Source organism: Arvicanthis niloticus, chromosome 14, assembly GCF_011762505.2.
Source record: "Arvicanthis niloticus isolate mArvNil1 chromosome 14, mArvNil1.pat.X, whole genome shotgun sequence".
NCBI lineage: Eukaryota > Metazoa > Chordata > Mammalia > Rodentia > Muridae > Arvicanthis > Arvicanthis niloticus.
The window spans coordinates 13,927,896-13,944,806 of record NC_047671.1 but is presented as its reverse complement, the minus strand read 5'-3'; the positions used below and the strand labels follow the sequence as shown (position 1 = coordinate 13,944,806).

At 47.5% G+C, this 16,911-nt stretch overlaps 1 protein-coding gene across 8 annotated transcripts in view; it reads right to left on the bottom strand.

Moving 5' to 3' along the window:
• Ctif (cap binding complex dependent translation initiation factor) overlaps positions 1–16,911 on the bottom strand; it is a 266,010-nt gene that overhangs the window by 187,088 nt on the left and 62,011 nt on the right. For 7 of the 8 annotated variants that reach the window (XM_034518412.2, XM_034518413.2, XM_034518414.2 and 4 more), the window contains exon 3: positions 3,212–3,283. The exons of the other annotated variant lie outside the window; for it this stretch is intronic. In XM_034518412.2, the coding sequence (XP_034374303.1) occupies positions 3,212–3,283 (72 nt within the window). The remainder of the gene's footprint in view (positions 1–3,211; positions 3,284–16,911) is intronic. 8 annotated transcript variants of the gene reach the window in all.

Below are 16,911 nucleotides of genomic sequence, written 5' to 3'. Positions count from 1 at the left end.
GCTCTAAATACTTACCTGGGCTAGAGAAAGAAAGAAAGAAAGAAAGAAAGAAAGAAACAAAGAAACAAAGAAAGAAGGGAAGGAAGGAAGGAAGGAAGGAAGGAAGGAAGGAAGGAAGGAAGGAAGGAAGGAAGAGAGTGACTTCCATCCTGTGTCTCTGCCCTGTGTCACCCGTCCCCCAAGTCTACTTCATGCCTTCCTCCACTGGCACAAGGTGCTGCCAGGCACTCTTGCCTCCTCATGCAGGGTAGTGTGGCACCTGGCATCACCTCCGTGGCTGAGTGTAGCCCACCCAACTCTCCACTGACTCACGGACATGTGTATCTGAGCCCCGAGTTCATTTCCACCTGGGTCTTGGCCTTCTCGCTGAGGACAGGCCTTTGAAGAAGGTACAATGACATCGGTGCGATCCAGGGCCTCACACCAGACCCTAACAATGGTGTCTTGGCTCTGAGCAGTTTTCACAGCACCATGTGTGCCCCAACCCAATGCTGCCAAGCCCAGCCTTCCCCACACTCCAAACAGTCAGTGCGAGCCTCCCACCCCAGCTCCAAGGTATAGGGCCATGTGGCTGCTCATTGTGTATGGGTGTGCCCCAGTCTCTCCTGCTTCCTCCCTCTGAGATGACCAGAAGGGGCCACATCAGGTGGTAGCAACACTGCTGCTGTTTCTACTAGCCATGACAGCCAAGTGGACGGGCTAATGTTCAGACTACCGCCTCCAGCCCAGGTTCCTGCCTCACAGAGAACCTGTGGCTCTGTTCCACCAGCCAAGAGAGCATTTCGGTTTCTTCTCTATGTCCACTTGGATTTCATTCTGAAGAAACCTGCTCATCCCAGGAGACTGACCAGTTCCTTTTGCAAAGCAGGGGCCATAGCCAGCTGGACCTCACAGTGCATACAAGGTGCTTAGGCACTGAAGAGCCACGGATGACCTCACCGGGGGACAGTCATCCCACAACCCCGCCTCATCACATTCCCTGGTCCAGTCCCTCCACTATTCCAAGTGGATAAACAGTGGAACAAGAACAGCTCGGAGGAGGCCAGGGCAGGGGGTGGGAGTAGGTGGGAGACAGGGGACGAGGGTGGCGGTTGGGTGTGGGAGATGAAATGAGATGGGGGTGGAAAATGGGGGATGGGGTGGAGGTGGGGGTGGGAGATGGGGCTGGGGGATGAGGGGTGGGAGATGGGGGATGGGAGCAGGGCCGTCTTTAGCCTCTAGAGCAACAGGATGAGAGGGCAAAGGCAGAGAGAGGAGCCTCCAGGAAAGATGGTAAACATAAAGGACACTACCCTGGAAAATTCCAGAACTAGACACCTACTGACCAAGAAACATGCAGTTCTTATTGTCTAGCTCCCCAGCCCTGCTTGGCACCACATCTAGGCCTATCTCTGCTAGAAGGGTCTGGAATGACAGCAGAAACTGGAGAGGGAGCCACTGAGCTGCAAAGCTTAGGCCAAGGTGAGTGAATGCCTCAGCCAGCAACAGACAGAGATTCTCTTGGAAGTATACAAGCTACAACAGGGCAGTAGAAGCATAGACTTGGGTGCAAGGTACACAGTCTAGCTCAGACAGGGCCTCCTTTGTGTGCTCAGTTTACCCCTCTGCAAATGGGTCAGAAGTGCCAAAAAAGACGCCCAGGGACCATTCAGGATCCTCTGGTTTCCATCTGAGGAGGAAGAACGTGGCCACTAAGTTTGTAGCAAAACAGAAACCAGAATCTAGGCTTCTGCCTCCACTCTGCCATGGAGCTGTATCTCCACAGTTTAACATACAGGAGTGGAAAGGTCATAATCAAATCAAACACTCTGTGCAATCAACATAAAAATTTTAAAAAGAAACTGTTGAGTAGTTTCATGTCAACTTGACACCACCTAGAGTCATTTGGGAGGAGGGACTCTTAATTGAGAGTATGCCTTCCTAAGATTGGCCTATAGGCAAGCATTTTCTTAATTAATGATTGATTGGGGGCGGGGCAGCCTACTGTGGGTGGTGCCCACCCTGGTCATGTAACCCCGAGTTGCATAAGAAAGAAGGCTGAGCAAGTCCCTTTACTGTTGCTGCTTTGGGTCCTGCCTCCAGGCTCCTGTCCTGCTTGAGTTCCTGCCCAGACATCCCTCGGTGATGGTCTGTATATGGAAATGTAAGATGAAATAAACCCCTTCCTGCCCACGTTTGCTTTTAGTCATGGTGTTTGTCACAGCAACAGAGACCCCAACTGAGAGGGAAACAATGACCCAAATAGTATGAGAACCAAGCATGAAGACACTTGTCTCCCCCACAGCTTGGGGGAGACAAGGTGCAAAGCCATGCACCCCAGGAATAATCCAGGATAAAGGACACTAAGCATCTTTCTTTGGAACAGAATAGAGATGGGGTGGGGGGCGTTGTGTTGTCTTTTATTCCCGCAGTGCTAGGGTGGAAGCTAGAGACCTGCCCACGCTAAGCAGATGCTGGACCATGAGTCGCATCCCCAGCAATGGGTTACTTCTAACGAGCACAAGGAACGAGGTGGGACCAAGCCAGTGAGCTACGAAATGTGTCCCTGATAACTATAGGATCAGGAGCCCTGGCGTCTGAGGTGGGGCTTGGTTGGGTCAAGTGGTTTCTTCAGCTCCAAACCTCATGGGTTTTCACAGGCAGGGACAAGGTATCATCGAGACCAGCTGGGAAGGTCGGACACCCAGGTGATCCGGACAGCTCTCCCGGAGCAGGAGAGAGCCTCGTGTGCCAGGGCAGCTGTGGACCGGGGACTCCAGACCCCTAAGCTCCTCCTCTACATGCTCTACTGGCCCAGCCCTTCCGCAGACCCAGAAAAAGGATCTTCAACGTACACCCTCAGGTTCAAAAATGTCAGCAACCAGACTCCAGTTTGCTCACCTGGTGCCACACACTATTCCAAAAAGATAAGTCACTGCCTAAGGCGATCTCACCACCCTCCTCTCAGCCGACATCTAGGTTTTGGCAAATGTGTATCATTACACAATAGGCCACTGCCGATCCGTTTTCAGAGTCCATGTGATGTGCTGGGGGCACTCCAAGGGGACAAGGGATCTAAGGGAGGCTTCCTAGAGGCCTGTATCTTCCCGCACCCATCTTTCTGCTTGTTTCTAATCTCCACCATTTAGGAGTCACCCAAGGGTCAGCCCGGGGTCCCAGAAAAGCAAGATGTGTGATAGCTTGCAAACGGAGCATAGAGCTGGTTCCCTACCTGCTGTGGCGGGGCTCTCCCTCTGGAGAAGGAACAGCTACCATCCAGCTGCTCTCTGCAGTCAGCAGTCCACTGCAGACAGAAAGGAGGGGTTAGCGACAGCACGGCACAAGCTCACCCCCATTCTGCCTGCCTCCCAGCGGACTCATTAGGAAATCCGACTTGGCATTTCGATGGCAAACCCACCGCTGTGACCTGTAGGTCCAAGGTGGTCCCTGGGGAAGCCAAGTTCACAGAACGATGATGTTCCAACTACATCCTCAAGTCAGCCAAACATGACACCGAGTCACTCTGGACAATCAGTATCACCTCTGACCATCTGGCCAGGATCCAGCCATGCTGGCAGTTCATCACGTTAAGGAACATGGCTAGAGCCAGAAGGCAGAAAGTGTGTGTAGCTCTTGAAGACCCAGCTTGGGAAGACTACAGATTTGGTATCATGGAGAAACTGCAGACAGCTCTCAGAAGACTAGTGCAAGCTAAAGAATGTCCCAACATGTGGCTGACTACCTCCTACACAAGAGTCCCCAAGTCTGTAATAGGGAGGACCCTGTGGCTCATTCTCCATTCTCATTCACCTAGCATCTGCAGAGCCAGCGACAAGGATCAGCATTTTGACAAACCCCCATGAGCTGCACTGGATACCACTGAAATGCATGTGTTCTCTTGTTGGGCCGTGAAAGGGTATCCTAGTTCTTGGGTTGTGGGTGTTCGGCCACATCCCCAGAACCCAGGCTCCTGACACAAGGTCTAATCTCCATTCAACCCTTCAGTCACGTAAGGCACAGGTAGAGGGCATGATTAACAGGTCTCTACCTCCAGAGAGTAAAATATTAATGAGTTATCTAAAGGCTGGGGGCGGAGCTAATTAAGTTATTCCCTCCCCTCTTCCCCCTCCCTATAAAAGCCAGGCTCCCCTGGCTTTTTTGGGGTGGGGAGTGCGAACCATCTACACCCATTCACCACACCATGAACAATAAAAGCTTTGGAAAACTCCTGGACTCCACGTGTCTCCTGGGTCTGCTGCCAGGTTCCCAGCCTTTGGAACCCTGAACCTTCCTGACGCAGCCACAGGCCCACCCATGGCCTGTGGTGGCTGCGTGAATGTGGGACCCTCTGCTGGCAGTGTGGGAGGCCCACCCAGGACCCCGCCACTGGCCCTCGAGACTTTGTCCCCGCCACTGGACTGTACCCCCCGACCCCCTGCGAGTTTTTTCCCACATTCTCTCCCATGCTGGATCTATTTAATGGTCACAGAAATGCTGGGCAACTCTGTGAAGCTGTCCAGGACTATTGTCACCTCACACACATACCAAAGCAGGAAGATAGCCCTCTGGTAAGTGTGAACCAGCCACAAGGTGGTGTTACACATTAATCAACCTCTCCAATTCCACCTCACACTGGCCTTAGCCTCCACTCTAAGTGGCATGCAAAACAGAAAGAGTGCAGCCTCAGTTAAAGCTGAGAGGGAGGGCTGCAGACCAGTGTAGGCACACTGGCTGAAGACAGTATGTCTAGGGCAGGAAAGACCTTCCACTGAGATACTCTAGGCCCAAGTTGGAGTGTACTCCAGGGAAACAAAATGAAAGGCACAAAGATAAGCCATAGGCTGACTATACTTCCTAGAAGTCAGATTTTTTTAAAAAATTACGCTACACAATGTATGTTACACAACCCAATGCATCCAAAAATATTATTACTTAAATAGATAATAAAAAAAAAGAAATAAGGCTGGACCTGTGCTTGTAATCCTATCATGAAGGAGGCTGAGGCAGGAGGATCCTAAGTTTGGGCTATATAGTAAGAGAAACAAAACGGACATTAATTAGCTCTTTGACGTTTGTGCTGGTTGGTTGTGTCAACCAGACACATACCTAGACATATCTGGGAAGACGGGGTCTCAAGTGAGAAACTGTGTCCATTAGACTGGCCAGTAGGCAAGTCTGTGGGGCGTTTTCCTGATTAGTGATTGATGTAGACACGGTGAGGTCACTGGGAGCAAGTGTGACCCACAGGCAGGTGGGTTTGGGTTGTAAGAAAGCAAGCTGAGCAGGCTGTGGGTAGAAAGGCAGTAGCAACCTTCTTCCATGACCTCTGCTTCAGTTTCAGACTCTAGGCTCCTGCCTTGAGTTCCTGGCCTGACCTGTTTGATGACAGACTGCAATGTGAAAGTAAATGCCAAATAAGGTGTTTTGTCACCACCACAGGAACCCAAAGATGACATTCTCTGCATAGCATTCTTTCTTTTGAAATCCACTCAGTAAACACCTCATATTGGAGGAGCCACATATGGCTTGTCACTCTGTGTGTCCAGTCGCTCTGCACTGGACAGAACAGTTCTGGAGAGATGGTAAGGCACCAGGGCCATGGCATACCCATCCCTGGTCTCTCTGTACTGCAGAGGTGGCCACCTTCCAGGTTCTTGGGTGATCTAGACTCAGGCTGGGCTCCCCAAGACAGGAAGAAGAGAGAAGCCAGGACATCTTCCCTCTCCACTTTTAAAGCCAAGAGGGCATTCTTCTCTGCTCCGGCTCTGGCTTCAACAGATAGGCTTGGACACATGGCTTTGACCCTGGCCACTAGCAAGACCTTCCTCCTTGGGCCTCATGTTAAGAGGAAGAAAATGGGGGCTGTAAGTATAGGTACTAATTTCTAGTAATTTAGCCTCTTAGGTCTTTTATAGAGATAACCAGTTCCCAGGATTATATTCCCTGTGTTCGGATAATGGTATTTTCCCCCAAAGATTAACTAATTAAAAATGGAGAAGTCCTTCAGCCACCACTTTGATCACCTAAGATCAATACTACAATGACACACAGCAGCAGCATGGGCCCCTGATACTTCAAGCTGAGCAGGGAGTAGCACTTTCAAGGGATTTGCATCCCTCAGTGCCCAGTTTTAATGTGATCATGAAAAATACCAGACAACCCGGATAACTGATTGTCTCCAAAAATCATAAAGAACTCACCAAAAAGTATCAAGTGAGTAAAAGAAAAAAAGAAAACCCAAGGAAGTACCACAGATTATAAAACAGGGTGACATACAAAGTAAACACAAATCTGAAGGACATGGATCCCTGCTAATGTTTTCATTGTGATCGTCACAACATGGTCTTGGATACGTTCGTGTCGGGGGAAGCTGGGTGATTGGGGACACTTGGAACTACTGCTGCACCTTCCCCATGAGTCTAAAATAATTTCAAAAAAGGAGAAAGTAGTATATATGAGGACATACATAGATATGCATTATGAATAAGTACATATACATGTGTAAGTATGTGCATATAGACATTCAGGGAAGACATAGATATATCCATATGCAATGTGCATATGTATATAATGTTTAAAACGCTGTAAAAGCATGCCTTTGCTTTACATATTGGCACAACTCCTCTCCTGGGTGGAGTCCAGCTGAGGCTGTCAGGGTCAGTACAGCCAAAGTGTGTAGGGTGTGAAGCTGAGTGAACGTGTGTTGTAGACAGAGGCTCAGCCCTGCTAATGCTCCTGCAGCCTCCAGCCGAGAGAGATGGCCAAGCCTCCTTGAGGGACTAATGTGAGTGTTGACTCTGTATGCAGAACGAGTCAGTCATAGCTCCCCCTGCTGGATGTTTACAGCCTGAACACTGCTCCCCTACTGGGGTTGCTCCTATTGTGGTAAATTAAAGGCATCCCCTTGGTCCAGCTATATATCATAACGTATACAATAACCCCACCTCTTTGTTCAGCAGTAACCTTGGCTCTCTGTTCAACTCTATACAATAAACATGGTGAACTTCTGGGGGGCTGAGATTTCTCCATCTGAGAGCCCAGACCCTAGCTTTGTGTCTGTGTGTCCATCTGTCTGTCATTACTTCGCTATCCCAGCCATATCAGAATCCCTGGAGCCATGCAAAGACACAGAAAAGGAGGAAGGTGACTGCTAGCATCTCTTTCTCGAAATCCTAGACCCTGGCTGGACAGCATGGATGTGACATCCCATAGAGTGGTTGTCTTGCAGGTGAGTGCAGCTCCTGCTAGGGAGGCACCACACCTATCTATCTGTGTGCTAGCCTGCCACCTGGTGAGCTGGCCTAGGCTAGCAAGACAGTTCTGCTGTATCCACTGAGTCACTTCTGAGCCACTCCTAACAGTGTCTGCCAGCAGCCAGCAGTACGGAGGGGGTGGGGATGTCAGGCAGAAGTGAGGAAGAGCACGATCCCCACGGGGGCTGGGAAGGGAAGGAGATGGGTAGCCCATGTGCACACACTGAGGGTTCCCAAAGAAGAGGGATCCAGAGCTTGGCAGAATCAAAACAGAGGCAAAGGGGTGGCTTGGATGTATACTACTGATGTCAGGCCACAGACGCCAGAGCCATTTCCCCTGTGGACAGAGCCAGGCAGCACCTCAGTCAAGTGGCTGGGGATGCAGGCCTGGACCAGTGAGTAGTGGGTCAGGACCAGGTTCCATGGTTTTTATCAATGGTAAAGTTAGAAATGAAGGATGGGATCTAGAGCTTGGGGCCAACCATCAGAAAGTGGGTGCTCCTTGTAGGGGAAGGGGAGCACGGTGATGCAGCCTCTAGAACCATCAGATCCAGTGAATCTGACACAAGCCCAGGCCTAGTAGGAAAGGGACAGTGGTCCTGCCTGAGCATCACCCTAACACCTGAGGGAGCTACCAAGCATAGACAATCACCTGATCACCCACTGGGCTTGAGGGACTCCTATTTGAATGGTCCAGCCATGCAGAAGCCTGGGTTATCGTTTCCATGAGGCTGCCTGTTCACAGGGACACATGCCTCTGCCCTAGTCCTGGGTAACTCCCCTCCAAATCGCCTTCGGCCAATGGCTGGGTACCAACCATAACATTTTCTTTCCTCTCATGTTACACCATGCATTGCCTGCTTCCTTTTGTCCCTCTGAGATGCTGCCTGGAAAGCTCTGGGTAGACAACCCCCCCCCCCCCAACCTAGCTAAATCTGCTGGGGTGACTCCACAGCAGAGTAGGCCCCTCCTCTCAAACACTCAGTCACAAGCTTGAACTCCTGCACATGCACCAACTGTCCTTCAGGCAAATGGGCTCACTTCTTACACATCCTGACTATGAAGGCCCTCTAAGGGATTGAGGTGGCATCCTCCTGGCAAAGGGCATCCAGTGAAAGAGCCAGGACATGTAGGGAAATGGTATATGTGAGAATAATGCACATAAGTATGCAACTGTGGCTTTAGGCCTTCCACATACTGCAATTTATATCTTAATTTAAAAAAATGCAGAATGAATAGGACACAGGGTTAAAGACCTGACAGACACTGGAATATAAATATTTATTCTGAACTCAAAATGTGTATCCCATCACTCCCTGCTCTCTACTGTACATTAAAAGATACTGCACAATTAAAACTGTTACAGTCAAGTTACCGGTCATTCGCATCCCATGATGTGCAACACTGTTTTAGCAACTTTGGGAAGGATGGGGTAGTCCACATGGCAGTGAGCACTGGAGGAGGAGGAGGAGGAGGAAGAGTAGGAGCAGGAGGAAGAGGAGGAGAAGGAAGGGGAGGAGGAGGAAGAGGAGGAGCAGGAGGAACAGGAGGAACAGGAGGAGGAGGAAGAGGAGGAGCAGGAGGAACAGGAGGAGGAGGGTCAAGGCTTAGAGTAGGGCAGTTGATAGTTAAGATACACATGCCCACTTTTCAGTGTTAAAGGCTTCCTCAGACTAGCCCCACCCAACATCAAAGCTGATGACCAGCAGGGTCAAGGCCCCAGTATTAGTTATCTTCCTCTTTACTCTGACCGCAGCTGACAAAGCAACTTGGAGGAAGGATTTGTTCTAGCTCATAGCTTTAGGGTGTGCAATTCGTCACAGTGGAGTTCATGCACAGGAGCTGAGGCTGGGGCTCTTCCCATGTTCAAGAACCAGGAAGCAGAGGGTGAACAGGAAGTGAGGTCAGGCTACTAAATCTCCAGGCCAGCCTTCAGTGAGCCATGTCCTCTGGCAAGTCTGTCTTCTGATGACCCCATAACCTCCACACAGCAGGAGTTGGGGACCAAGTGTTCAAGCACTGGAGGATTCTGTGCAGGATATTTTACACTCAAACCACTCTACCATATGTTGACTTGGTAGAGGAATAAAATCTCTCTCTCTCTCTCTCTCTCTCTCTCTCTCTCTCTCTCTCTCTCTCTCACACACACACACACACACACACACACGCACACACCCCAACAACAACAATTAGCACATAGTGAGAACTTAGCACGTGGCAAGTGTTCTTTTTTTTCAAGAGCTCATGTAGTGAACACTGGCCTCAAACTACAGCGCCTCCTAACTTCACCACCCGAGAGCTGGGATCCTAGCATGCGCCACCATACCTGGATGATAAAATTAAGATATTAAAATAGGAGTTAGGAGAGACTCATCAATATCACATTAAAAAAAAAAAAACAACTATTCTAGAGGTTTATTCCCAGGAATAAACTCTGGGAATAGTTCCAAGTTGACTAAAAGCCCTGAGACAGGTTCAAACCACTTCAAAATGTAAAACTCCTGTCTAGGTCACAAGAGTCAAGGGAGAAAGGGAGACTGTGCATGACAGCATGCACAGTCGCGCACAGACAAATCACAAGAACAATGATGCTTTCATGTAAATCAGGGCTTCTGTTAAACCTGTCAGCCCATTAACATTTGGTTCTCAAGCCCCCTAGATGTTTTTATTTTCTTCATTTGGCACTGTGGAGCCAGGGGGCACAGTAGGGTTAAACAACTTGTTCAGGATTATATCATCAAAACAGTGACAGAATGAGCCAAGGGCATAGAAAGCCATTAGCCCTAAGAGCCTAGATAGATAGATAGATAGATAGATAGATAGATAGATAGATAGATAGATAGACAGACAGACAGACAGATGACAGACACACAGACAAATTGGCTGATTCTAAATGCAATGTACAGCCTTGGTTTTAGTGTCCTAACTAGATTTGGTTTTCCTGTTTGTTTTGTTATTGCTATGGACTGGATATGAAGTGTCTTCCTCAAACACTCAAAAGTTGAAGACTGGGCCCCCCAGCTGTGCTGAGAGGTGACTGGCCCTGACTTGATGGATAGATTCACACTACAGTGATAATACTAGGAGGTGTGATTTGTTAGAGGAAGTAACTCCCTGGGAGTGGAGCCTGAGAAGATACCTTGTCCTGGTCGGTTGCTGGCTCGCGCGCTCTCTCTCTCTCTCTCTCTCTCTCTCTCTCTCTCTCTCTCTCTCTCTGCTTCCTGACTGCCAGGCAGACAGTAACTTTCCTCCGGTGATGCCTTCTGCTGTGATGCTCTCCCTCACTACAGGCCTGGAAGCGTGGAGCCAAGCAGCTATGGAACAGTTCTCTGGAAGCACAAACCAAACCTACCATCTTCCAGCTGCTTATGTCCTGCATTTTGCCACAGAGATGAAAGAGACTAACACAGCTATACAGATCATACTGGGAGAACTGGTATGTATGCATAGGCATGTCTATTCTCATTATTTCTTTAAAGCAATAAATGTGTGTGTATATATATATATATATATATATATATATATATATATATATTATACATTATATATTTGGAGGCAGAGTAAAATGTGCTATACTTACTATTGAGGTCATGGTATAAATGATATGCATTATTTTTTGTACTATAATTGGAATTTTGTGAATTTCTAAAATTATCTCAAAATTTAAAATGATGTGTATGTGTGTGTGTGAGAGAGAGAGAGAAGAGAGAGAAGAGAGAGAGAGAGAGAGAGAGAGAGAGAGAGAGAGAGAGAGAGAGAGGCACTATCTGATTTAAGGTTTTTTAAGTTAGGAGTGTCAGTGTCAGGATTACCCACAAGGTTTTATAAAGGTCCATGAACTGGGACACTAAACTGTGTTTCAAACTGACAAGAGTTCTCTCTAGGCCTCTAAGGAGGTCCTGATGCCCACCTCACTAGGCATACCTCCTTTTGCTAGGCAACTACCCGACTCTATCCTTTGCCCTCTGCCTCACCATAGTCTACACCCAGAGCGCAGCTTTGGTCATTCCCACTGCATGGAGGATTCCTTCCTAATAACCTTACCCCGTGGCCTTCAGAGCTTCCCTCCAAGGCCTCCTTCCAACAGTCCTGGTCTCCTTCCCCTTCTTGCTTCATACCAATGCCTGATTCTATCCCCCATGTGCCTTGGGTACATGGGCTGGGGGAAATGTGAGTGTTGTATGATTTTTAAAATGGTTTATTTCTGTTTTTTTTTTTTTTTTCCATCTTTCCTAGCAGAAAGCAAGAGCTGGCAAGGCACGGATCATGGCTGGTTCTGTTTATCACTTTGTTTCTGAGCCTAAAACCATGCCAGAATGAATAAATGCAACCTTGAGTTATATTGTGCTCTTCTGCCAACATGAGGCAGCAGAAAAGAACAGATCTAAATAACTGCATTTCATCTTAGAAGCCGTCATGTAACAATGTGGAGGAGATCGCGATAAATTAGCAAACAAGGTAATTCACGTATGCTAGCAGAGAAACTTTGTAAAAGGTGAACCAAAAACGTCCACAATTACTACCAGTCCCTGTCACAAGATGATAGTGGATACCGCCACCCCACATTTGCCAATTGTCTCTGTCTTTCCAACTGTTGCTTTAAAACCAAAATCAATTTTAAAGTACTTGGGGAAAAAATGTACTCACTCTCACTAGAAGACATACCACTCAATAAAATGACAGGATGTGCCAACATACTGGAGACAGTACGAAGAACAGAACAGACATTTTGGAGAGCAATTTGCCAAGAGTCACTAAGACTAGTTCTACTGCCCAGCATCTACCCAAAGAGATACTCTTATTTGTGCAGAAGAAAACAAACCAACCGTTGCACTAAACCATGACGCATTTCCAGGAGAAAGTAGATAGGTGGAGTGGGTTCTTACTACTAAATGAAGGCTAAACAGCATGAACCACTGGGCAGGCAGGACCAGCACAGCGAATGCACAAGCCTGAAAGAAGCCCTGGGTGCATGGGCTGGGGGAAATGTGAGTGCTGTATGATTTTTGAAATGGTTTATTTCTGGAAGTCTTATTATCAGGGGACATCCGAAAGGGACGAGGAAGTCAGCTCACCAGAGGCATGGCTATGGACAGATCGTATCTAAGGGAATGTTTACTGTTGCTATTTGATTATTGTGTGACATGCATATGGAGGCATGAAGTGGTCATGACACTGAAAGAAACAATAAGAAAAAAAGCATATGATGAATTCCCCGTGCTCAGCCATGTTTGCTTCGACTAACTCGATTCCATTAAACCTGTCATGGGTGGCCCACCACTGAGCCGAGGCAGTTGTGAAAATGGATCCCAAGGCAGAAAAACATACAGACGGGATAGCAAGGGGACGATGGACTGCTGGGTAGGTGTACAGAGAAGCAGAACAGCGGAGGGAACATGGAGGGGAAAGAGGAAAGCCTCCTGAGGAGGAGCCAGGAAGCTACTTAATGTTCTATCCTGCATATCAGCACGAGCTTCTTCATTAAAGAGTTCTTGGATTATGGGAAGCTGTCTTCAGGTTCTGTAGCTCTCAATTTAACCCATTTGAAAGAGTGTACTAGAAACTGTGCCTTTAGTAAATGTGCCTGCTACTGGCCACTTCCATACATTCTGCCCTTCCAAGAGACCCTACTAGGAAGGAGCTGGCTTTGGAGAAAGGAGACAGCCATGTTGGGGCACTGTATATTTTGCACTTGCAGAAAGCTAAATGCTAGCATGATCTTGGTATTGTTATTTCTATGAACCATCAATGGTCTCATATTTTGTAAAGATTAGTTCTTTACCTGCCTACTGCAATCTAGACTTTTATCTGATTGGCCATAACAAAGAGCTGCCGGCCAATGGCAGGAAGTGAAGGGTGGATCTTCTGCGTAGAGAGAGGGGCACTGGGAGAAGTAACAGAACATGAAGGTGGATGGAGGAACCAGAGCGGAGTAGAGAGGTACAGCTGGTCACGCTGTGGGGTGTAGTGCCGGTATTAGTCAGGTTAGAGTAGCTGGGAGACTGCCCAAGCAAAAGGCCTCTGCATCATTCTGTATCACCAGTAGGTCCAAGATAGCCCCACTATACAGCCACATCGCGCCTGAGGTATTAACTCCAGTGGAGTATCAGAGTCACAAGGGACCTACACATAAGTTAAGATTCAGGTTCTTCCTCATTCCACTGAACCTCCTGTGTAGGGCCCGTCATCAACATTTCTTAAAATGTCTCTGTGCTCCTGTCTGCGAACGCTGTTCTGATGGATCATACCATGATCACCTAACAACATCAGAGGTGGCACAGCATCATTCCCACCTTCCCTACAAAGGGTCCTAATTCAATGAGATTGAGTCCCAATTCTCTCTCCATGCCTTAGCCATTTGGCACTCTGTCCATTACTGCTGGGAACAAGAAGAGAGTGAGATGGGCTGAGCCTCCAGGGTGAGGTAGGGTGGTCTGATTCCTTACCAAGTCTATGGCTCAGTTTCCCACATGCAGAGCCAAGCCAAGTCCTTCTCCTAAGGATGGAGTGAGGACAACACTTTTTGTTTCTATTTTAAAAAGATCTTACAATTATGAACGTTTGTGCACATGTGTCTTTGTGTACATATGGATGAATGGTGCCTGCAGAAGCTGGAAGAGGGCACTGTGTCCCTTGGGGCTGGAGTTACGCGTATTTGTGAGCTTCCATGTGGGGATTGAACTCCAGTCCTCTGAAAGAGCAGCCAGTGCTTTCGACCTCTGAGCCATCTCTCCAGGCCCAAGGAAAACTTTTGAGAAGTGACTTTGGGGACTCAGAATCCATTAGGAAATAAGCAGTCTTTTAAAAAAGACTTCAGTTTTTAACAATTTATGTATAGAATATGTGTCTCCATGTGTGGATAGCATATTAGTGCAAGAGAAAGGCTGTGTAATGTTGGCAATGGGTGGGATTTTAAGTGTGGTATTAGGGAAGGTTGGGACACTATAAACATATATGGTTACTTGTTCGCTTCCATTACCTTTTCCTGCTGTGATAAAATACTCTGATAAGAGCATCTCACAGCAGAGGGTCTGTTCTGGTTTACAGTTCATGAGTATAGTCTGTTGTGATGGAGAGGTCAGGTGACTGGAGTGTGAAGCAGCTGGTCCTACCACACCACAGCCGAGAACAGAGAGCAGTGAACTTACGTTAGTGCTCCGCTTGCTCTCTCTACTTTGTCCAGTTTAGGATCTCTTGCCCAGGGGATAGGCCCGCCCACAATCAAGATGGGCTTCTCCATATCTTTCATTTCCTACATCCCTCATAGGCATGCCTAGATGCCTGTCTCTCAAGTGATTCTAGACTCTCAAGTTGACAACACCAACTATCACATCATCTAAGGGAAGGGAAGTTATCATCTATCCACCTATTTGTCTGTCTGTCCATCCATCCATCTATCCATCATCCATCTATTTATCTATTTATTACTCAAACTATCTACCTATCCTTCATATACTGTGGTTTGGATACCTTCCAAAGCCTCATAGTTGAAGGCTTGGTCTCCACTGTAATCTCAAAGGTGAGGCTTTGGAGAAGTAATTGTAGGTGCTGATCAAATCAATGGATCCATCCACACTTAAATGGATAAGTGGAAGGAAGGACCTGATCGAAGGCAATGGGGCTATGTCTCTGAAGGGTGTATTTTGTCTCTAGCCGCTTCCTCTGTCTCTTTCTCCTCTCCGCCACAAATTGTGTAGTTTTCTTTCATCATGTTTTCTGCTAGGTTGTTCTGCCTCAACTACACACCAGAAACAGTGAGGCAGCTGATCACAACCAAAACATATGACAAAAAAGTAAGTCTAGGCCTTCTGTCACAGCATTGAAAACTGCCTAATTACCTGTCTGTCATCTATCTATCTATCTATCTATCTATCTATCTATCTATCCATCCTCTGTCTCTCATCTATCTATCATCTGTCAGTCCAATCTGTCAGCCTATCTATCTATCTATCTATCTATCTATCTATCTATCTATCTATCCATCCATCACATCTATCTGTCATCTATCAATCCATATCTGTCTATTATCTATCAATCATATCTACCTGTCATCTATCCATAGCTATCTATCTATCTATCTATCTATCTATCTACCATATCTATCTGTCATCTATCTATCTATCTATCTATCTATCATCTGCCTACTTACTGATCCATCCATATATCCATCTACCAGCCTACCCATTTCCCCCACATCTCTCTGGTGTTTCTGGACTAAGAAAGGGACACGTGTGTGTAAGCATTATGAGGCATTTTCTTCCCGAGTGTCCACTGCCATTGCTCAGATTCTAAAACTACCCATCACTGATAGAACACTATTCTCCACTCCCTCAAACGTTCTCAAGGTTTCCAAGAACCTTAACAATTTTCTCTCTCAGAAATATCAAAACACCACCACAGACAGGCAGACAGAGTCATTCTTTGCATGTCTGTATTTTTAAAATTCCATTTTAAACAGTCATCAGATTAAATAAAAAAACAAGCAACGTGGATTAGCAGAACTATTTCCTACAAAGCTGTGTCAATAGCGATTTTTTAAAAAATGTCTCTGGAAGATGGGTCTAGTCTTGGACCTGAGTAAAGTTGGCCACCACTGTCTCTCTTTTGCGGGGAGGGGTTATGGATACAGGGAGAGGCACTCAGGGAAAGTCCCTCTTCCTCTGTAGCATACAGATGGTCTGCAGTCAGGCCAGGTGCTTGTGTGCTCCCATCAAAACCTTGGAGCATGCAGAAAGTTTAAGGAATGCACTCTAATGGCAGGAGTGGCAGTTTTCCCAGGCTGCTAACCATAAACATCCATCTAAAGTCCCTCCAGAGGCCTGGCTAGCCCGTTCTACCTCAGATCCAGGCGTCCAAGTCTGAATGAGGTCTGCCTGAGCTACCAGCGGGAAGAAGTGCAGAGCTAGCCTGTGGACGGTCTACTACCTGCTTAGAACCCCCTTCCCTCTGTCCATCCATCCATCTGCCCATCCATCCATCTGTCCATCTCTGTCTGTCTGTCTGCCTATCCCTCCCCCACTCTGTCTGTTCCTCAGAGCTTGAGGTGTTAGCCTAAGGACACCAGCTCAGGATGTTTCCAGGTTCTTCCCTAATCGATTTGATTTAGAAACAGGCAGAAGAACCTGACATCCAGGTGTGTCTGTAAGGACATTTCTAGAGACAGATCATGAGAACACTGATTAAATGAACAGCTGAGTCCACAGATGGAGTCAGATTCCGCACAGACTACTGGGAGGTGGCAGCAGTGTGGGCCTGGTAGAGGAAGGTATGGTGGTGGCAGGGTACATACGTGTGTGTGTGTGTGTGTGTGTGTGTGTGTGTATCTTGCCCTGGCACTTTCTGTTACTACTCTACTCCTGCCCCTCACAATGTGAACTGCTCTCTGTTCTTCCCTACCCTGCCCTCAATGATGGGCCAAGATCTCTGAAACCATGAGGTAAATTTTTCTTCTAGATTAAAAAAACAAAATTAAATGTTATCTCTCTCTCTCTCTCTGTCTGTACATGTGTGTGTGTGCACATATTCACATGTGTGACTGTGGGCACACTGCTGTGGTGATGGAGGTAGTGAGTACGTGTGTGTGTGTGTGTGTGTGTGTGGGCGTGTACACACGTGCACTCATGTGCACGTACGAGGTTATCAGAGGTTAGCCTCAAGTATTTACCCTCAGCTTTCTCTT